Source organism: Podarcis liolepis (genome assembly GCF_965112155.1).
Source record: "Podarcis liolepis genome assembly, chromosome: 2".
NCBI classification, from domain to species: Eukaryota; Metazoa; Chordata; class Lepidosauria; order Squamata; family Lacertidae; genus Podarcis; species Podarcis liolepis.
Window position 1 is genome coordinate 19,839,476 of NC_139555.1, and position 22,016 is coordinate 19,861,491.

Genomic DNA, 22,016 nt, shown 5'->3' on the forward strand with positions numbered 1-22,016 from the left:
GGATAAGATTGTGCACCAAAGGGAAAAGCACACAAGTGCAGAGAATGTCCCCAATTGGTGAGATAGGTGCATCTCCTAGTGAGATCTGGACCCAAGACTTCCTGGTTCACAGTGTAGGTCAGAAGTCAGCAAACTTTTTCAGCAGGAGGCCAGTCCACTATCCCTCAGACCTTATGGGGGGGCGGACTATATATATATATATATATATTTTAAAAAATGAATGAATTTCTATGCCCCACAAATAACTCAGAGATTCATTTTAAATAAAAGCACACATTCTACTCATGTAAAAACACCAGGCAGGCCCCACAAATAACCCAGAGATGCATTTTAAATAAAAGGGCACATTCTACTCATGAAAAAACACGCTGATTCCCGGACCGTCTGTGGGCCAGATTTAGAAGGCGATTGGGCTAGATCCAGAACCCAGGCCTTAGTTTGCCTACCCATGGTGTAGGTGGATGCTGCAATCCTATGCAAGTTTCACTGGCATTACTTGACGGAGGTACCGCTGCTTTCAATTAAGATTCCCTACAAGTGAATTAAGTTTTCGGGATTAAGGTTAAACCCATGTTCATTCCCCAGCAGAGGCAGCAGGTTGTCTTTTCCAACAATCATCACTCCGCAGTAACGATCATAAAATCAAACTTTATTGAATTTTCACTTAATGAACATCAAGCCAACCTGCAAGACAAAGGCTGTGCAGTCTTGTATACATTGCAACATTACATTTGACAGAGTCTTGCCTGACACTGTAATGGGCCAATCACAAAGGCAGCCCAGTGGCAAAAAAAAGGAGGAATGCCAAAAACATTCACTCTCTTATTTTTAACCTCTGCTTCTTAAAAACAACCCACAGACCAACATGGTTCGCAATCTGAACTAGAAGAAACATTAGCTAGATTTTGATTTTTATGTTCTGTTCTTCTATACAAGCTTCCAAGCTTGCTGAAGTTATTTCCCAGCAGTGTTGCAGACAAGATAAGCTTTCATTTCATTTACTACACTGAAAAGCTGGGCAGAAATTGGTAGCTTAGATACTAGATTACTATAATTGAGCCAACCATGTATCCATGTAAACACAGCCACACTGCTAGGCAAACATTGCTTTTCGGTGAAGGGTTTCATCTGGTCTGGGAAAACAACAGCAGAAAATCAAATTGTATCATTGATTATCAAGGCAGAGTTGAAAAATGAGGCTTAGCATCCTTCCACTCAAAACCAATAGGACATAATACGTTTAATTTTTGCTTGACTGGATCCATTAGTATTATTCTACTGCCTGTCTTGCCATAACACCCCCCCCCCAATGGTATTCTAGGCTAGGAAACAAGCCTTAACCTAAGAAGAAACAGATTACCTTTCATTTTTATCTCAACAATCAAAAACAGTGATCAACTTTTAGCCAGTGGTCAATATTTGTGCCAGGCAAAAGACTAAAAGTAGTGAGATTCCCAAAGATCATCATCTCAAACCCCATTGCAACATAATCAGAAGATTTCAGCAAAGATCAAGGAAGCTAGATCGTAATGAGAGCAGAAGGGCAGCTGGACATCAACCAAGTCACTGTAGGAAGCATCCCAAACCACACAAAGTTTGGATAAGGGGAACTGGTTCTACTGCGCTTTATAGCTTGTGGGTTATTTAAACACATGGAAAAGTGTGTCAAGAGCCCATGAGCATTTGTAGGAAGAATACCTAAAGTAAAATACCCAACTCATTTGAGAAAGTAGTCCCCAAGGACACTTCTACAAAAAAAGAAGAAGTTAGTAGGCCTTATGAGAAAAAGGATACACACCCAAAATTCTCTCTATGGAGGGAGATGATGTCCTCAGATCCTACAATACATAGGCATGGATCATTAGGGGGAAATGTGGTCCCAGAGCTCCTGAACACCAAGGTTTTGCTAGGCTGGAGAAGAATAATCAGATCTCTATTCCAGCAATTCTTCCACCCTAGCAATTCTTCCATTACCTCAAGTTTATTATGTATTTTGTTTCAAAGTCACACCACGGCTTAACGCAGTAGTGTTCCCCTTGTCTGCCTCACACCCTACTTTGTTTTCAGCTCATTCATCACTCTTTCCTGGCTTTCTTGAACTTCCTTGGGGTTTTCTGGAAGAGGGCCAACGATCTACTACATTTTCATAACCTCCACAGAAGGTCTCAGTAACTTGTGCCTCAGATTCCTGGACTATTCTGAAGAAGAGTCGTTTGGTGCAAAAGCCCAGCTAGCAGTAGGGATTCAGAGATGTCACTGCTTGGAATATTTGGAAAGGAATTATTTCCCAACAGTGTGTTATCCCTCGATCCTTTGACTACGGAAAGAAACCCATGGCTTGATTCTTAAACATGTGGGCCAACTTGCTGTGGCACTTTGCTATTATCTCAGGCTTTCTCCAGAGGTCTCAGCTCATGCCTAGCATCGACGCTTCTCAGTTTTCATTTCGCCTCTGCCAGAAGACCCCTGGCATGTGAGGCTTCTAAACTGGAGAGCTTCAAGGCAAGAGATTTGGTCAAAAGCATCTTTGCAAAGTGTGTGTGTTCTGGCCCCAGAAAGGCCAAACGTGTTGCCTACTAGCAACAGTACAAAACACACATTTTCTTAAGACCTTAGCAGTGCCTCCAGCTTGTTCCTCTTTAATAAAGAGTGTTGCAAACTTCTCTTCAATTGCTTATGATGTGTAACTGTCGGAAAGACACGGCAGCAGGTATCAAATAAAGAAATCTAAGACATAGGAATGCTAAGTATGTTGACTAGAAAATCTTAGCTTTCCAGCTTCTTCAGGGCCTTCCCAGTTTGCTGACTGGCAGATCACACATTAAGTCTGAAACACCCACTAGGAGGGATCACTCAGACACATGATCCATGTTGGGCATGCTGGTTCTTCACACTAGTGATCTTTTAAGTCAAAACACTATCAAACTCTGCCCTTGGAGAACTGAATGTCCAACAAGAGGGATCAAAATCTCCTTCAACAGTGAAGAGCAGAAGATTCCATCTACCAGACTAGCCTGAAAGATCTCACATTTCACCCACAGCCTCTTCCCAATACCTCAAAAATCAGAAAAAATGCCGCAGCTAAGATTTTCAAGGACCAGGATGAGAAGTGAAGTGCTTTATTCCAAGCGGTCAACGAGACAGAGGGTGTGAAGCATGGACTGCTGCTGGCGATGTCTTGTTGTTGTTCTAAAGGAAGCCGTTCCCCTTCAGCAAGGGTCTCTGACCAGGAAGTACAACCATAACATGAGCACTTCCTGTCCAACCTTCCTGTCCTGGCATGCTGAATATGGTTCAAAGCCTCCAACAGCATCAGCTCCTTAAGTTCCCATGACTCCAAAGAAACGAATTGAGCTAAGAGAGGCTTATCTGCATCTTCATAGATGCTACAAGCAATTGAAGGGAGGTGGGTGGGTTCCTTTCATAACATCATGGGTAGTTAGTCTGAAGAGACTGTTTTGCATCCCTCCTCCATGCAGCGATAGCAAACTGATTGCCCCTGCTCTTCTTCAAGAGCAGAATTAGCAATATCGGATACAGGAATACCCAACCACCTCCACAGCCCTGCGCTGTTCTTGTTTATCAAAACGCAACTCACTAAGCATCACAACAGACTATTTCAAAGAGAAATCTGTTTGAAGCCTGATCTGCCTGAGACAGTGAGATTGGGAATGTGCCAGTGCCCATATGGCAAGAACTGAATTCTTCCGGCAGGGACACAGCAGTGGGGATACACCTTAGATATCCTGTGCTCTGAACTTCTGACAGCGTGTTAGGGATGGAGGCAGAAGCAATGCAAAGCAAGGGTCTGCTCAGACATGCCCCAGACTTGCATGTAACGCGTGCCAGGAGTTCTGTGTGCCTGAGGAATACAGTCCACTGAAAGCGCAACAGGAAAACACCTCTGAAAGTTTCCTAAGGACACTCTCAGAGAGGCTTCTGCAAGGCAATATTCTTAGTGGATTGTGGCTTTGATTTAGTAGCTCTCAGATTCCCAGAAAGCAAGGTCAAAAGGGTGAACTTTTGCTTTGAAGCCAAGGATTCTGAGAGAGAGAGAGAGAGAGACAGACAGACAGACAGACAGACAGGGAGAGATAACATACGGACAGGCCCTATGTGAGCAAAGCAAATGGTGGCGGTTCCGTTCTTCACTTCAGCTGGCACAGCGAGATAGTGGTCCCGCTGGAGAACACCCAGAACGCTGGATAGAGCGCTTCCGTGAACTGCGCCCGGAATTTGTAGAGCAGGATGAGTTTCTCGCCGACCCCGAAGAAAATGACGAAGCCGCCGTCGTAATTCAGCAAGACGCCAATCTTCTTCAGCTTGGTGTTGGGCAGGCATTTCTCGACGTCGTTGTGCCAGGCCGAGATCCTGGAGTTGAACCACTCGATGCACCAGGAGCTGCCGTTACGCCCCAGGCGGCTCTCTGCCCCCTGCCTTGCCATGCTCCCATAGCAGACGCCGACCCCGCAGAAGGTGTTGTGCTCCAGCTCCACTTCCCAGTAATGGATGCCCCGCTTGAAACACTGGAAGGCCACCACCTGGGAGCAGTAGGTGAAGCGCTGAGGGTGGTGGGGGTAATTCTGAGGAGTTTCCGACACGGATATCTTGGTGTTCCTCTCAGAGAGCAGCACTTTCTTGTGGGCGGTGTTGAAATCCAGAGTGAATTTTGTCGCAACTGCGGAGAAGGAAGTTCAGGGGAGAAGTGAGAAGAACGGCCACCTGATATTTTACAGAGCAAGAGGGGAAATTGAGGAAGGTTGGGGAAGAAGAGCACAATAGTCTTTGCTATTAAGAGAATTTCATTTATATAAAGATAGTGTGAGGAAAAAGAAACAAAGTGTGTGAGAACAGGGACGGGACCCATACATTAATACATTAGTCGCCAAAATTGTGGAAACCTTTTGGGAAATTTCTGAGGTTTCATGGCTTATAACACCACTATTTTTGGAGAAATACCATAAAATTATACATCAATGGAAATATACAGTGGTACCTCGGGTTAAGTACTTAATTCGTTCCGGAGGTCCGTTCTTAACCTGAAACTGTTCTTAACCTGAAGCACAACTTTAGCTAATGGGGCCTCCTGCTGCTGCCACGCCGCCGGAGCACGATTTCTGTTCTCATTCTGAAGCAAAGTTCTTAACCCGAGGTACTATTTCTGGGTTAGCAGAGTCTGTAACCTGAAGCATCTGTAACCTGAAGCGTATGTAACCTGAGATACCACTGTAATTTAATGAAGAATGTAATGCAGCAAGGTTTGTTCAGTTATCTGAATTCTGTCAAACATTATAGCCAAATAACCAGAAAAAGGAATTTACCATACCCCTTGAGCCAATCACCCATCTCCTACTACCCTTCTGAGAAATACCCCACCCCACCCTCCCACTATATATAAGGGTCTGGTGACTTTAGAGTATCTGAAGAAGTGTGCATGCACACAAAAGCTTATACCCAGAACAAATTTAGATGGTCTCTAAGGTGCTACTGGACAATTTATTATTATTATTTATTTATTCAGAAAAAGGAAGCACAACTTGTTTAGGGTGACTGTAGCCAATGAGCGTGAGTGTTTAGAGAGCCAATTAGGTGTTATGAGCCATCAATCCTCGGAAAGACACTTTCCCCAAAAGGTTTCCACAATTTTGGCCACTAGTGTATACTTAAAAAAAAAAAACACTGGACCTTTCCAGTCCAAAACAATGTGACAGAATGTTGAGAGCGTGATGGAATTCTGGGAACTGAATTTGCATACACAGAATCAGGTGACTTACATTCCAAAAGCTCTTCTCGGGATTTACTTAAAAAGCTTTCCAGAGTTATCGACGGAATCCCTGCTTGAGGCCTGCTAGAACTTCGTCCTCTCTGGCTGGGACTTTGTGCTGGGGAAGGGAGGGAAATGGAGTCAGGTGATGATTATTTTTTTTTTACAATACTCACATTTTAAACAACCGTCACCAAAACAGGGCAACTTAATTTCTGCAAGGTTTTATTCAACTCTACCACACAGGTTGCACAAATAGGATCTTACAGCCAAATACAAGCCAAATTCATTCAAAAGTCAAGTTGCCTTGATTCTGAAGGGTCTTTTCGTCATACAACTGGGTTTAAGATTGCACGCTATTCCAGGAACAGCTGTTGAGCTGGAAAGCAGGAAACTTTGATAATCTTAGGGAAGTTTTTAATGTTTGATGTTTTATCACTTTATTATTATTATTAATATTCTGTTGGGAGCCACCGAGTGGCTGAGGAAACCCAGCCAAATAAATGGGCGGGGTATAAAATTATTATTATTATTATTATTATTATTATTATTATTATTATTATTATTATTATTATCAAGAGCCAGGAGCCGCTGAACACCATGTAACCCAGATGAGGAAAAGCCCAAGGTCCTTTTTCAATCACTTAAAACACTTCCATTCCCTGGTCCTTGTGTTCAGTAACACTTCAGAGCTCCTTTAAAACATCCTTATTTTCCCTACACCTCCGAGTCTTCTAGGAGAAAGGTGGGCAGAAAGAAGATCAGAATTTACTGGAAGATCTCTCCCGAGTTTTGCAGTAGATCTGTTTCCTAACATTTAGACGCTCCTCAGGCTGAACCCTCTTGTCCAAGGCAAGACAACACAGTTTCAGAAGAAGAAAGCCGAGTCTTCATCTGTTTTACAAAAAGGCTTTTGGTTGGAAAGGCAGTACATAATGCAAGCAAATGGATCTTGGCTCCATTTCGTTCACTGCCCATGGTAGCATAGCCAGGATGCTTTCCTAGCAATCAATTTATGCAGATTCTCACGTCTGCTTCACCTGACCGCTAACGTGCCTCTAATACTCCCTCTGGTGGCTTGATCACATCTGAAATATGATTTGGTTCGCAGAAACCTTAGTAGGAGTTAACATGAGAAACATTTATTCATTTGCCAGGTTTCTAACCAACCACAAACAACTTACAGCAAAACAATGATATAATTTAAAACCAATACAGTCGTACCTTGGAAGTCGAACGGAATCCGTTCCGGAAGTCCGTTTGACTTCCAAAACGTTCGGAAACCAAAGCGCGGCTTCTGATTGGCCGCAGGAAGTTCCTGCAGCCAATCGGAAGCCTCGGAAGCCCCATCAGACGTTTGGGTTCCAAAAGAACGTTCAAAAACCGCAACAGTCACTTCCGGGATTGTGGCATTTGAGGGCAAAACATTCTAGTACCAAGGCATTCGGAATCCAGGGTACGACTGTAGAGAGTTTAGAACGTAGAATTAGCTTACAACCCTCCGAACTGTAGAATTCCTTTCCCACAGAAGTCATCCTCATTGTACAACTTTTTGTCAGATACTGAAGATGCGCCGCTTTACCAGCTGAGATATATGCTTAGGACGTTGTTAGCTTAGAACCACATATACAGGATGTTGGCAGGGATACTTTATGGATAGAGCCATGAGTCAAGGTGCCCCACACATCTGGGTAAGTGCATGAAGAGCACTCTTGCGACACCAGGCTCAAAAGACAGGTCGGCTATTCCTCAACTTTTAAGCAAGGCAATGCAATTTTTGCAAGAGTGAACTTACATCGTTTAGCAGGTCGCCTTCTCTGCTCTGAAAAAAAGGAGAAACGAAACAGTTGTGGTTACTGGGGAACGTAATGAAACAATATATTTTTTTTAAAAGCAACTTCAGCGTATGCTAAGTATGGAGCACCTGTGCCTTGCGACTAGAGGTTTGCCATCTGGAAAAGTCACTGAAACTTATTTTCATTCAAGAGTTGAATTTATCTAGCTAAAGTCCAGTCTACCTCCAACATCTCATTCTGCAGCAGATGTAAGGCAGGCCCCAAACAAATCTAACCGTTTTCTTTTCAACTCTAAATTGTAAACTTCTTCCTTGTTCTTTTGGCTGCACCCTCCATGTTTTTATTGGACCATGTTCCATTCTGCCATCTTCCTCAGTCTCTCCTGGTTATCTAAATTTATCTGCCTTTGATCATCCATTTTTCTACATTAAAAAAAAGGAAAAACCTCTTCAAACTTCACACTCGTTATAAGCTACCATGTGTTACCTTGCGGGTGGTATTCTTCAAAAGAAATGCCAGTGAACTTGTGACTTGATTCTGGTGATTTGGCTAATAATAGGTTGGGAGGGGGGGACTGGGCAGTCGGCAGGGCAGGTGTTCCGCCAACAACACAGGAAGCACAACAAAAAGGAAAAGGGAGTGATGCAACATGACACCCATTGCTGATGCTCAGAAAGGACTCATGCACAGGAAAGTTTTTTACGTCTGATGTTTTATTGTGTTTTAACATTCTGTCGGGAGCCGCCCAGAGTGGCTGGGACAACCCAGTCAAATGGCAGCATATAAATGGATAATAATAATACCGTGGTACCTCGGGTTAAGTACTTAATTCGTTCCGGAGGTCCGTTCTTAACCTGAAACTGTTCTTAACCTGAAGCACCGCTTTAGCTAACGGAGCCTCCTGCTGCCGCTGCGCCGCCGCAGCATGATTTCTGTTCTTATCCTGAAGCAAAGTTCTTAACCTGAAGTACTATTTCTGGGTTAGCGGAGTATGTAACCTGAAGCGTATGTAACCTGAAGCGTATGTAACCCGAGGTACCAATGTATTACATATAGTAATAAATTATTATTATTATTTTTAAAGGACATCTGAAGGCAGCCCTGCTTAGGGAAGATTTTTAATGACTGATGTTTTAATGTATTTTTAATCTCCTGTTGATAGCCTCCCAGAGTGGCTGGGGAAACCCAGCCAGATGGGCGAGGTATAAGTACAGTGGTACCTCGGGTTACACACGCTTCAGGTTACAGACTCCGCTAACCCAGAAATAGTACCTTGGGTTAAGAACTTTGCTTCAGGATGAGAACAGAAATCGTGCTCTGGCGGCGCGGCGGCAGCAGGAGGCCCCATTAGCTAAAGCGGTGCTTCAGGTAATGAACAGTTTCAGGTTAAGAACAGACCTCCGGAACGAATTAAGTACTTAACCCGAGGTACCGGTGTAATAACTTATAAACTGTTGTTTTTATAGCCTTGTTTTTAATCAGAAAAGAAGCGGAAGAGCTATATCAGCAGACGCGCACCTCATTTTGGGAAGAATCTTCCTTCTTAAAAGCAAGCAGAGTTGGGGAAGAAATTGCATGCAATTCAACAGTATCATTGTGAAAAATGGGCGGGGAAAGGGGCCCGCCAATCAATCTTCAGTAACCTCACGCCTTATTTACTGCTGTAACCAGGTATGCTTTTTGCCTGAACAAACATAATGGGTGGAGGCAGTGAATGTCAAACAAAGGGCAAAGCCCAGGTCATCACCTGGCAAATAAGGCCTGCTGCACACAAGGAAACAACGGGGCCACAATCACCGTTGGACTTTGGCAACCGAAACGCCCTTTTACCATCAGGTATGCAGAACAGCACAAGAGATGCTGCCTGCGCCAAGGAGCTTATATTTATAACAGCGCCGCCTAGAGGAAGCTAGGGAGAAGAGAGGGAGCAGTAACGTAAGAGGGTCTCTTGATGAAAACTTCCTTGAGGACTCAAGACATATTTAAAGAGTTCCCTACAGCAAGAAAAGGGACGCGGGTGGCACTGTGGGTTAAACCACAGAGCCTAGGGCTTGCCAATCAGAAGGTCGGCGGTTCGAATCCCCACCACGGGGTGAGCTCCCTTTGCTCGGCCCCAGCTCCTGCCAACATAGCAGTTCAAAAGCACATCAAAGTGCAAGTAGATAAACAGGTACTGCTCTGGCGGGAAGGTAAACGGCGTTTCCGTGCACTACTCTGGTTCACCAGAAGCAGCTTAGTCATGCTAGCCACATGACCCGGAAGCTGTACGCCGGCTCCCTCGGCCTGGAAAGCGAGATGAGTGCCGCAACCCCAGAGTCGGCCCCGACTAGACCTAATGGTCAGGGGTTCCTTTACCCTTTACAGCGAGAAAAACAGATGCGAGTAGGATTTGAAATACAGTGTTACCTTGGTTTTCAAACAGAACGCATTCAGGAGCCGTTCAGAAACCAAAGCGCGGCTTCCGAATTGGCTGCAGGAGCGTCCTGCAGCCAATCAGAAGCCACAGAAGCTGTGCCAGAGGTTCGGCTTCCAAAAATCGTTCAAAAACCAGAACACTCACTTCCGGGTTTCGATCGTTCGAGAGCCGACCTGATCGGGAGCCAAGGCATTCGGCTTCGAAGGTACGACTGTATGAATTATTAAGGTAAGTGGGTTAAAATGGATGTCTTGAATTCTATAGGTGAAATGTGCACCATTTAAAGGTAAAGAATATGAAAATTTTGGAAAGGGAAGATGGGAAATCAATGGGAAAAGAAGCATGTGGTTTATGTTAAAATTTGTAAAGTTTTTGGGTGAAAAATCAATAAATAGGATTTTTTTAAAAATAACATGGAGAGTCTCAAGCACTGCTTGGGCAGAGAGGGAGTGACGTATTCAAATCTAGGGACATTTCCAGAATTAGACTTGCAACAAACAGGCTTTAAAGTGTGCAGGCCCTCTGCCGTTATCTTAGAATCCAAAATCTGCAGTGGCTGGGGCAACCCAGCCAGATGAGCGAGGTATTATTATTTGTTTTTATTGTTCCACCTTTCCCCCCAAGGAGCTCAAGATGGCATACACAAATCTCTCCCATTTAATCCTCCCAACAACCTTGCAAAGTAGGTTAGGCCAAGAACGTCTAGCCTGCCCAAGGTTATTCTATGAATTTCACATCAGAGTGAGGGTTTGAATTTGGCTCCTTCTAATCCAGTGTCCTCTGGGACGCAGGTGGCGCTGTGGGTTAAACCACAGAGCCTAGGGCTTGCCGATCAGAAGGTCGGCGGTTCGAATCCCCGCAACTGGGTGAGCTCCCGTTGCTCGGTCCCTGCTCCTGCCTACCTAGCTGTTCGAAAGCACCTCAAAGTGCAAGTAGATAAATAGGTACCGCTCCGGCGGGAAGGTAAACGGCGTTTCCGTGTGCTGCTCTGGTTCGCCAGAAGCGGCTTAGTCATGCTGGCCACATGACCCGGAAGCTGTACGCCGGCTCCCTTGGCCAATAAAGCGAGATGAGCGCCGCAACCCCAGAGTCGGCCACGACTGGACCTAATGGTCAGGGGTCCCTTTACCTTTACCCTTAATCCAGTGTCCTAACTGCTACGCCACAGTGTTTATCTTTGGGAAGGCCAACAATTATAGCTGTCTGCCCAAAGACAGTAAATATCCACCTTCTCAAAGATTAGCAACTTAGGCTGCGTATGTAAGAAAACTTGGGAGGAGCCCCTGGCTTCCTGTAACCTCTTATCTCAATAGCTCTGCTTGCTCACACAAGAGGAGAAAGAGAGCGAGAGACTCTGGAAATTATCAATAATAATTTGTGTCCTCAACACTCACTAGTGTCTGCAGCAGCAGCAGCAGCATCCTCTTCTGTCTTCTTCTCCTGTGAAGATGTTGATGGAGGGTCGTCTCTCTTTGGTGCACCTTTGAAAAGAAAACACCAGTTAGAAGGGTGGTGATACTGGTCTTCTGCAGCAAGCAAGAATCTTGCTGCATATCTTAAAAGACAGCCAGGCAAAAGGAGGAATGGGCATGCGCATGACTGGAAGCGATGAGTCTGTCGTAGGACCTTCCACCCACTTAGCAGCCAAGGCTGGAGTTAAGACGCATCTTTGCTACTGCAAAAATAATTTAGCAAGCAGCAGGGGGTCACATGCATTTTTACTTACTGGATGCAGCAATTTTCCCCCCTGGCTGCACAAAAGGCTTCGGTTTCCACTGTGCGGCTCCTGAAAGTAAAGTATATGTGTGCATGTATGGACACGCACAGTTTTTCACAATGTGCTTTGGCCCGGTTTCCCCCTGGGAACAACACCACAGGTGTACACATCTGGTGGTATGGTTTGGATCTGTAGCCTAAAGTTATTTGGCAAACTGTTCCAAATTTGTTCCTAGGCAATGTGCCGACATAATTATTCCCGGTGGACGGATAGCTCAGTTGGTTAGAATCAGCTAGCCAGAATCGCCACTGCAACGGGGACACTATTTGTAAACCCATTTTACAGACAGGGAGGTGTGAGGCTAGGAGACTGGACCAAGGGATTCAAATAGCATTCAAAATTTGCCAGGCACATTTTGTACCTGGCTATCAGACACATGTAACCAAGGGAAGATGCCCGGGCGCCAGGATGGCGCCTGACGTCTCCCCCACCTGCAGGTGCATGCCTGGGGATCCTTGGATCGTGACCGTTTTCACACACTAGCAACACATCCTGTAGAATTCTATCTGTTGTATTTTATCTGCACAATCATTATGAATTTCAGGAACCAAAAAGTTGTGAAAAATACGACTTTTGAGCCGGCTGCCCCAAAATGGCAACTAGGCATTCTGTTTTGGCGACTGAAGCCCTGGTTTAAGGAGCTTTTGGCACCTAACATACCGTATTTTTTGCTCTATAGGATGCACTTTTTCACTCCAAAAATTAAGGAGAAATGTGTGTGCATCCTATAGAGCGAATGCAGCCTTTGCGCTGCTCCCTGATCTGGTCTTTGAGGCTGGCGGTGGAGGAAAGCAGCGCTTCCCCCCACCGCCAGCCTCACAAGCTCGGGGGACAGCGGCAAGGCTCCGTGCAGCCTTTGCGCTGCTCCCCGACCTGGTCTTTAGGGCTGGCGGTGTGGAAAGCAGCGCTTCCCCCTGCCAGCCCCAAAGAGCAGGTCAAAAGGAACCTGAAGCCTCCGGAGCCCAGCGGGAACTCCTGCCACATTCCAGAGGCTTCGGGTTGCCTTCACTGAAGCCTGGAGAGCGAGAGGGGTCAGTGCGCACCGACCCCTCTCGCTCTCCAGGCTTCCAAGGTAGCCGCCTGAGGCTTTGGGTGAATGCACCTTGAACGGACCTTGTTTTAGAGGGGGAGAACAAGAAAAAAAAATTTTTTTTCCTGTTCTCCACCTCCTATGGTCCGGTGCGTCCTATAGAGCGAAAAATACGGTATATATATCTGTGTTTCTAACCTAGGTCTCCTCACTCCAAGTCAGTTACTATGCAGAATTTACAAATCAATCGGGCTCCCACCTTCACCCATATTCACATTAATACCTAATGGGTAATTAAGAAAAACATGGTTTTCTGTTGTTATAAGCAGTAGTTCGAGAGACCCTGGACCTGTGATTCTCATATACCAAAACCATTTAGTCTTTAAAACTTTAATACAGTGTGCACTGAGATACAATAAGCAAAAGACACATGCTAGTAAACAAAACAGGCCAAGTACAGTGGTACCTCAGTTTAAGTACTTAATTCGTTCCGGAGGTCCGTTCTTAACCTGAAACTGTTCTTAACCTGAAGCACCACTTTAGCTAATGGGGCCTCCTGCTGCCGCCGCACTGCCAGAGCACAATTTCTGTTTTCACCCTGAAGCAAAGTTCTTAACCCGAGGTACTATTTCTGGGATAGCGGAGTCTGTAACCTGAAGCGTATGTAACCCGAGGTACCACTGTACCTTCTTTTTTCTTCTCCTGGGGTTGAGCCAAGAACTGTTTCACGTTTTCTTTGAGGCCAAAGGCTTTTTGATAAACGGTGTGTATCAAGTTTTGATCCAGTTCTAGTTTAGGTATGAAGACATCTTTGATGGGTAACTGCCGGAGTTTTGCTGCCTTCTGAAATAAAAGTGGATGATCTCGTGAGGATTTCTGCTCTTACACACTGTCACATTCCCTTCCTGTCTGGACACGGGTGGCGCTGTGGTCTAAACCACTGAGCCTCTTGGGTTTACCGATCAGGTCAGTGGTTCAAATCCCCACGACAGGGTGAGCTGCCATTGCTCTGTCCCAGATCCTGCCAACCTAGCAGTTCTAAAGCACACCAGCGCAAGTAGATAAATAGGTACCACTGTGGCAGGAAGGTAAATGGCATTTCCGTGCGCTCTGGCTTCTGTCACGGTGTCCCATTGGACCAGAAGCAGTTTAGTCATGCTGGCCACATGACCCGGAAAGCTGTCTGTGGACAAACGCTGACTCCCTCAGCCTGAAAGCGAGATGAGCGCCGCAACCCCATAGTCGCCTTTGACTGGACTTAACCGTCCAGGGCTCCTTTACCTTTTTACCTTTGTCTAGAAGGGAGTTATCATCACATACTGCCCTCTGGAGCAGCAGTCGTAGGAAGCTGCTGTCATGCAGTGTTTGCGCAGATGAAAAATATAGTGGCACCCAAGCCTAGGCTGCCCTAGGAAATCAGTTCAGGACCGAACAGAGTTCAGGGCAGTCCTGGATTTATGCATAAGCTAAACAAGCTATAGCTTAGGGCCCCACTCTCTAGGGAGACCCCAAAAAAATTTAAAGGGAAAAAAACTGGACATACATTTCCAAAATATAAGATAAAAAACAAATAATATAAAACCTATATACAGCAACAGTGTTTTGTGTTGTGTATTGAACTATTAGGTCCATAAATAACCATATAGCATATATTCAACACAAAAAACAGGGACAATTTGTTGTTGACAAAGGACAGCTGGACATATAAAGGGCCCCATTACCTTCAGTAGCTTGTGGCCTCATCAAACCTAAATCTGGCCCTGGTTCAGGGAAACAGAGGTTTACCTTTAAGAATGTGATGTCGTCATCCTCTGTCAAGGTCACTTCAATTTGGTCTCTCGCTCCCTGGATTTCGGTTTTCTTCTTACCCAGCACTTTATAGACATATTCGTATTTATCTTGGACTCTTTTCTCCTCCGCTAGGACTTTCTTCACAGCTTCTTTTTCTTCCTCTTCAATTAAAGCAATAATTTCCAGGAATTCTGCCTTCAGCAGGTCCAACTTCCGATTAGATGTATCCTGAAGAGACAAAAAAAAAAAAAAAAAAAAGCATTTGGAAATAAGAGTTCAGAAAGTGATAATGGGTAATTAGGCCAAATGAGAACTCTACATGTACTGAATAAGCTTAATGCTTTCAGATTTTTATATAGCAAAAAGGTGGGAGATCACAAAGAAGAAAGCTGGAGCCTCAAGTGAATGTTGAACACAGCTTTCTGAAATGTTTTAGTTCTATAAATCATCTAATATGTCAACACAAATAGAAGTTATTAATACTGCAGTTGTTGCATAAGGGATTATTATTTTGACCAGAATATAATTGAAATTAGTAAGATTTTGGAACGCAGAAATAAAGAAAATAATCAAACCATCAATTCTAGCATGCGGGAGGCCACGTAAATTATGTAATTTGGTATTTGAACATTTGGTATTAGTAACTGTATTATGATTTGGTCTTGTTATAATGAGGCTATTATTGGATTGAAACTGAAAATCAATAAAAATTATTATTTAAAAAATGAAATGTTTTATTCACTAAGACCTTAGCATGCATTTTAAAATAGGCATTTTTATTTTTATTTTAAAAAACCAATTTAATAAACTGCATATTCTCTGTCTTCTCCCCACTCAAGAGGACATGTACCTATTGGCTTGGAAAAAAGTCACCTGTACAACAAGAGAGAGACTTCTGAGGTACAGAAAAATTTTGGAAATGAGAAAGAAAACTTTAAAAAAAAACCCCCAAAAGGGATTGACAAATAACCGTGAGCTTCCAGGATGTATGAAATGTTGTGGTGTCAGTTAAGAAGGGAAATGGTAGATGAAATCGGAGGTGGAGGGTGGGGCTGTGGGGAACGGAGAGAAGGAATGAGTCTACTCAAGTCGCCAGCATAGTTACAGGAAGTACTAAGGCAGGCATAGGCAAACTCAGCCCTCCAGATGTTTTGGGACTACAACTCCCATCATCCCTGACCACTGGTCCTGTTAGATAGGGATGATGGGAGTTGTAGTCCCAAAACATCTGGAAGGCCAAGTTTGCCTATGCCTCTACTAAGGGATGGGCAGAGATGTATGCCGCAAGGTTAAATGAAAGACTGCCCCTTGCTGCACTACATAGGGGTATTTCAGGAGGAAATGAAAGCAGGACCCCTTTGCTACTCCCCAGAGGTAGCATACAAACTGCTCTAAAGGTAAAGGGACCCCTGACCGTTAGGTCCAGTCGTGGACGACTCTGGGGTTGCGGCGCTCATCTCGCTTTATTGGCCAAGGGAACCAGCGTACGGCTTCCGGGTCATGTGGCCAGCATGACTAAGCCGCTTCTGGCGAACCAGAGCAGTGCATGGAAACACCGTTTACCTTCCCGCTGGAGTGGTATCTATTTATCTACTTGCACTTTGGCGTGCTTTCAAACTGCTAGATGGGCAGGAGTTGGGACCAAACAACGGGAGCTCACCCCGTCGCGGAGATTCGAACCACCGACCTTCTGATCAGCAAGTCCTAGGCTCAGTGGTTTAGACCACAGCGCCACCAGCGTCCCTTACAACCTGCTCTAGAGGTATAATAAAATGGTCAGGTTCTAAATACCAAAAGGCAGCTTCCAAACCTGAGCCCTATTTGGAGACACAACAACCTTTTGTTGCATGTTGTGCCTTAAAAAGAAACACTCTGTAAATAAGATTTAATGGGTATAACACTGGATTACTGAATGATTTAGTTCATGTTGTAAAATATGCAGGGATGTACGGAATGCAAACTGAACCACGGAAAGAGAAGAAGGGAAGTCATTCATTTAAGGTTGTTTAAATGGATATTCTGAAATGTAATTTAGAAAATTTAATAATAATTATAATACACACGCACACACACACACAGAGTGCTTTTTTCTGGGGGGACGCAGGGATACGCATACCCCTAAACATTTTGTGGATCTAAGTTTGGCCTCACTGAGGGGCAGTATTTCAATATGAGTAGGAAATATGAGTTTGTGAGCTGTTTCTAGGGATAATAGAAAATATCTATTGCCACCAGCAGTGTAAGACTGTGGTACGGCAGGCTGATGTTAACCAGCTGGCCACCAGCTGACAGAAGCTCACATCCGCCATCGTGGTCTTCCCTTTAAACTCAAGGCGGGTCGCTTGTGGTGCACAAATCTCCCGCCCCTCTCATCAAAAGCAAGCTGTGAAAACACGAATCATTTCTTACACTGGTTTGCTTCTGTTGCACTCGCACTTGGTCCAAGGACTGCAAAGCCTTCTCGTTCAGAGCATAGAGTTCTGTTAGTCTCTGCTTCAGTTGGGACTGTAAGAGAATAAAAGAGGCTCCGCTTTAAGAGTACAGATCAGCTATCGACATCCACAGACACGTCGTTCCTGCTCTAGAGCAAAAAACAGGAACCCGCTTCCCTCCGGATATTAACACACTGCAACTCCTATACTTCCTGACCATTCCTGACTAAGGTTGGGCAATACCTGTTTTTTAAAGTTGTGGTATATCAACAGCTAAATGTTGGAATATACGAGTACAGTGGTCGTATGGAATCTGTTCCGGAAGTCCGTTCAACTTCCCAAACGTTTGGAAACCAAAGCGCGGCTTCCGATTGGCTACAGGAAGCTCGTGCAGCCAATCGGAAGCCCCGTCGGACGTTCGGGTTCCAAAGAACGTTTGCAAACTGGAACAGTCACTTCCGGGTTTGCGGCGTTCAGAAGCCAAAATGTCTGAATGCCAAGGCGTTTGACAACCAAGGTACAACTGTATATTGCAATGTCTGAAATAACGGGGGGGGGGGGGCGCTATGTAGAGGCATTGGCTGGCTTCACTGTTTTCCTCACATTGTGATTTTTGAATAGCATGCCTCCCTCCTCCACCAGCCCAGTTGTCTCTCCTCTTCACCCAGCATAGAAACTATAACTTCACAAGGCTAGGCTCCAGGGAGGGTGCCGTGATAAAAATGCAACAGCCGCATGTCCTTTGAGCCCTCCTGCCCCCACCAATAAAGCAAATAAATAGAAATACTTGACTAAAGGTAGAAATTGTAGAAAGATTTTGAGCACTTGGGGTCAAAAGAAAGGAAATGTTGTTGAGACAGTTCATTCTAAATCTGCTGGACAGAGCCAGACAGAGGATGACCAGTGGGTGTCCTGCCCTCCAACATAAATCCTAGCTATGTCCATGGATCGAAGGGTACACAGCATGCTTCTCTCACTGCCCTCCTTGAGCAGCTTTGCAAGGCTTCGCAAAGCAGCTCAGGGCTGGTGCTGTTCTGGTTTGGTTGAGAGCTGGGTTGGCACATGGTGGGCTCCTTTCGCCCACTGCGTCCCCTTCCCGGACGCCATGAACACATGCTCTGTTGCCAAACCATAGTGCTCTGCCCCTCCTCAACCAGCCTGCTCACTGGCCTCTGTGCCTACCAGGCGAGTGCCTAAGTGCAAGGCCGCATGAGCAACATTTGCGACACAAACCAGCCTTTCCCTGGCCACACGCCTTCCAAATTTAGATGACAATCTCCATGTCGCCCCTCTGACCATTCGCTGTGCTGGCCAGGGCTGACGGGATTTGGGAATCCAATACAGTCGTACCTTGGATCTCAAACGCCTTGGCTCCCGAACGACCAAAACCCGGAAGTGACTGTTCCGGTTTTCGAGCGTTTTTTTGGAAGCCGAACGTCCGACGGGGCTTCCGATTGGCTGCAGGAGTTCCCTGCAGCCAATCAGACGCCGCGCTTTGGTTTCCGAATGTTTTGGAAGTCGAACGGACTTCCAGAACCGATTCCATTTGATTTCCAAGGTACGGCTGTACACCTGGACGGCGCCAGAAGCCTGGCAAGGCCCCGTCTCACCTCCTTCTCGTCCTTGGCCTCTTGCAAGGGGACGGTGGTGCACGCCTTGTGCGTGACCAGGCAAAAACAGCAGATGCAGCTGTTGTGCTCCTTGCAGTAGAACTCCAGGAGCTTCTGGTGGGTTTGGCACTTCCGGCGCTGGAGGTCCTTCACCGGCGGCACCAGCTGGTGGCCCTTGAAGGCGGGGCTCTCCAGGTGCGGCCGCAGGTGCTCCGGGCAGAAGGAGGCCATGCAGGTGAGGCATGTTTTGTCGGCCACCTTCTCCAGGCAACTGTCACAGGCCACCGAAGAGCGGGTGCTGGTGGTTTTGGTGGTGGCATCTCCAAGGCCTTTCTTCTTCTCGGTGGACTCGCCTTGGGCGCTCTGGAACTGCTCCACCACCCTGCAGAGGACCGTGTTTTTCTTCAGCTCGGGGCGACTGTCGAAGGCGCTCCTGCACTGAGGGCAGCAGAAGTTCCGCAGCAAGCCCGACCAGGTCATCTCCAGGCAAGGCAGGCAGAAGTTGTGGCCGCACGGGGTGGTCACGGGGCTCTCGAAGACGCACAGGCAGATGGAGCAGGTCAGCTCCTCTTCCAAGCCCACCAGGGAAGGGGCCGGGGCCGAGGGCGCGCGCAGCAGCTGAGCCATGGCTGGGGCGCGCGAGAGGAACGGAGACAGAAGCGGACCCCGCCGTCCAACCCGCCCGTCGCAGCAACTGGCAGCGTTTGCAAAGTGGAAAGCGAAACTTAAAGAGACCTAGCGCCTTGCCCTCTTTCCAGGAAATCACGTGGCCCCCCCGCCCGGAGAGCCGCAGGGCGGGGGCGCGCCTGGACGGGGCGGGGCGTGCTCGCGTCTCGCTCTTCTCCCCTTCGCCGCTTAAGGAAAAGCACGGGAGACGTCTTTGCATTTCGCCCTATGCTCGTCCCCGGGCAATTCCTGCGCGGCGGCGGCGGCGGGGCGGCCGCGGGGTTGGGAATGAGGTGTCACCGCTTGCTCGCGAGTAAGCCCAGCCGATCTCAGACGAAAGGGAGCTCCTTTGCATGCAGGATTTTTTTGCTGGGGGGGGGAGGGACAGGCTTTATACTAGAGGGGGCAGAACCTCAGCTAGTCAGGGGCGTCGCCAGGGAGGGGCAGCTGCCCCCCCAAATCAATAAAAATACATAGCTCCTTGAGGTTCTACCCCCCCCAAAGGCTTGCCCCTCCCAAGAAAAATCTTGGGCAGGGCAGGCTTTATGTTAGAGGGGGCAGAACCTCAGCTAGTCAGGGGCGTAGGCAGGGAGGGGCAGCTGCCCCCACCATGAATAAAAATACACAATTCCCTGATGTTCTCCCCCCTAACAAAAATCCTGGGGAGGGCAGGCTTTATGTTAGAGGGGGCACAACCTCGGCTAGTTGGGTATAGCCAAGGGGAGGCAGGGAGGGGCAGCTCCCCCCCCCCCCAAAAAAAATCCTGGCTATGTCCACACAGTTAGTTGAGGATTTTTATTGATTGGTGGGCAGCTGCCTCTCTGCCACGCCCCCTTGGCAATGCCCATGTTTGGATGCTTGCTTGCTTGCTTTAGGAGTGAACTGCAGTCCATGCACACCGTTTCTGTGCAAAGGTTTGCTCGGAAGTGTAACGGGGCCAGGGGGTTGCCAACTTGAATAAAATATTGTGGGAGGGGGCAAGTAAACCCCGCCACGCATAATCGATAACATGACAGGGCGCACACATGCACGTCCACACTATTTGAATTGAAATGGCAATTAACTTGGGGGGGGGCACAGACCCCTTAAATATTTTAGGGGGGGCGAAGGGACCTCTGCACCGTAGGAGTTGGCTCCTATAAACAAGACTTTATTCCCAGGGAAGGGTCCGTCAGGATGGCGATCGAGTGCTTCATGTCCCGAAAACATCCATGCTGGACAAATGGAGGTTGCTGAAGGGGGGTGTGCAGTTCTTGTTGCTTGGTTGTCGTCCTAACGGGATGACACGCATGTGTGAACGGAGCCTGACCATTGGATAGAGTTTACAGTGGCACCTTGGTTTACAGATGCTTCAGGTTACAGACTCCGCTAACCCAGAAATAGTACCTCGGGTTAAGAACTTTGTTTCAGGATGAGAACAGAAATCGTGCAGCAGCAGCGTGGCAGCAGCAGGAGGCCCCATTAGCTAAAGTGGTGCTTCAGGTTAAGAACAGTTTCAGGTTAAGAACGGACCTCCAGAACGAATTAAGTTTTTAACCCAAGGTACCACTGTATATAAAAGGGATGCGGGTGGCGCTGTGGATTAAACCACAGAGCCTAGGACTTGCCGATCAGAAGGTCGGCGGTTCAAATCCCCACGACGGGGTGAGCTCCCGTTGCTCGGTCCCTGCTCCTGCCAACCTAGCAGTTCGAAAGCACGTCAGAGTGCAAGTAGATAAATAGGTACCGCTCCGGCAGGACAGTAAACAGCGTTTCCGTGCGCTGCTCTGGTTCACCAGAAGCGGTTTAATCATGCTGGCCACATGACCCTGGAGCTGTGCGTCGGCTCCCTCGGCCAATAAAGCGAGATGAGTGCCGCAACCCCAGAGTCGGTCATGACTGGACTTAATGGTCAGGGGTCCCTTTACCTTTACCTTACCACTGTATATGCATTACTCCACCATCCATCAATGCCAAGTGATCAAGGTAAGGAAAATCACATGATAGACATGAACCAGTTCTTGGCACAGGAGGAATGTGTGTGTTTGTATAAAGGGGCACATCATTGTTCTATTTGCTCACATCATGTATCCTGCTGGTGACTAATCGCTCCCTCTAACTTCAAGCTCAGGTGGCGAGTGTTGGCAGGATGAGAACCAAGACATGAGCACAAGAGAATGCCACAGGGACCTTGAGGTTTGCAGATTTATTTTTTTAAGTGGGAATTGATCCCCTCTCACCAGCCCAGTGAAGACAGCCTGCTTACTGCCGCTTAGGAGGCAGGGAATTCTTGCAGTGGAGTTGTAGGAAAGGACAATCAGTTGGCCGCCTTGCACCCTTTGCAGTTTATAATACTCGGGAGTAGGGCTTCTCAAACTTGGGTCTCCAACTGCTGTTGAAGTGCAGACTGATTGAGGACCGGGACATTTGCAGGGAAACCAAAATGCTTTACATAGCTATTGTACTACCAACCTTACTGTATGCTTGTGAAATGTGGACTATTTATGAATGCCATCTCCAGCTCCTCGAAAGATTCCATCAACGGTGTTCCATCAACGATGTTTAAAAGATTTTACACATCACCTGGGAAGAAAGGCGAACTAATGCCACTGTACTGGAAGAAGCAAAGATCACCAGTTCTTCAACATCAACTTCATTGAACTGGTCATGTTGTGCAGATGTTTGATTATCTTCCAAAGCAACTTCCAAAGCTGGTTGTCAACAAAAGAGATTCAAAGACTCTCTCAGGGCAAAT

At 46.7% G+C, this 22,016-nt stretch overlaps 1 protein-coding gene across 2 annotated transcripts; it reads right to left on the reverse strand.

Moving 5' to 3' along the window:
* Nucleotides 1–628: 628 nt before the first annotated feature.
* Nucleotides 629–19,857, reverse strand: TRIM25 (tripartite motif containing 25). 2 transcript variants are annotated; one of them, XM_083490068.1, is made up of 9 exons: nucleotides 18,617–19,424; nucleotides 16,984–17,079; nucleotides 14,569–14,802; nucleotides 13,470–13,626; nucleotides 11,703–11,762; nucleotides 11,371–11,457; nucleotides 7,560–7,586; nucleotides 5,775–5,882; nucleotides 629–4,678 (listed from the first exon to the last, which is right to left on the reverse strand). In XM_083490068.1, exons 1-9 carry the CDS (start codon nucleotides 19,241–19,243, stop codon nucleotides 4,149–4,151), a joined length of 1,926 nt encoding a protein of 641 aa, XP_083346194.1. In that variant the 5' UTR covers nucleotides 19,244–19,424; the 3' UTR covers nucleotides 629–4,148. The 2 variants fall into 2 exon arrangements, with proteins under 2 accessions (XP_083346194.1, XP_083346195.1); XM_083490069.1 differs by lacking the exon at nucleotides 11,703–11,762 and having other exon boundaries at nucleotides 18,617–19,857.
* Between the last annotated feature and the right edge of the window lie 2,159 nt (nucleotides 19,858–22,016).

Bases quoted from the DNA above. Each gene is read 5' to 3' on its own strand.
- TRIM25 (XM_083490068.1), bottom strand. From the start codon at position 19,243: ATGGCTCAGCTGCTGCGCGCGCCCTCGGCCCCGGCCCCTTCCCTGGTG. The intron at 14,803-16,983 runs GTAAGAAATGAT...TTGTCTCTTCAG, and splicing joins TGCAACAGAAGCAAACCAGT to GATACATCTAATCGGAAGTT. The intron at 13,627-14,568 runs GTAAACCTCTGT...CTTTTATTTCAG, and splicing joins ACGACATCACATTCTTAAAG to AAGGCAGCAAAACTCCGGCA.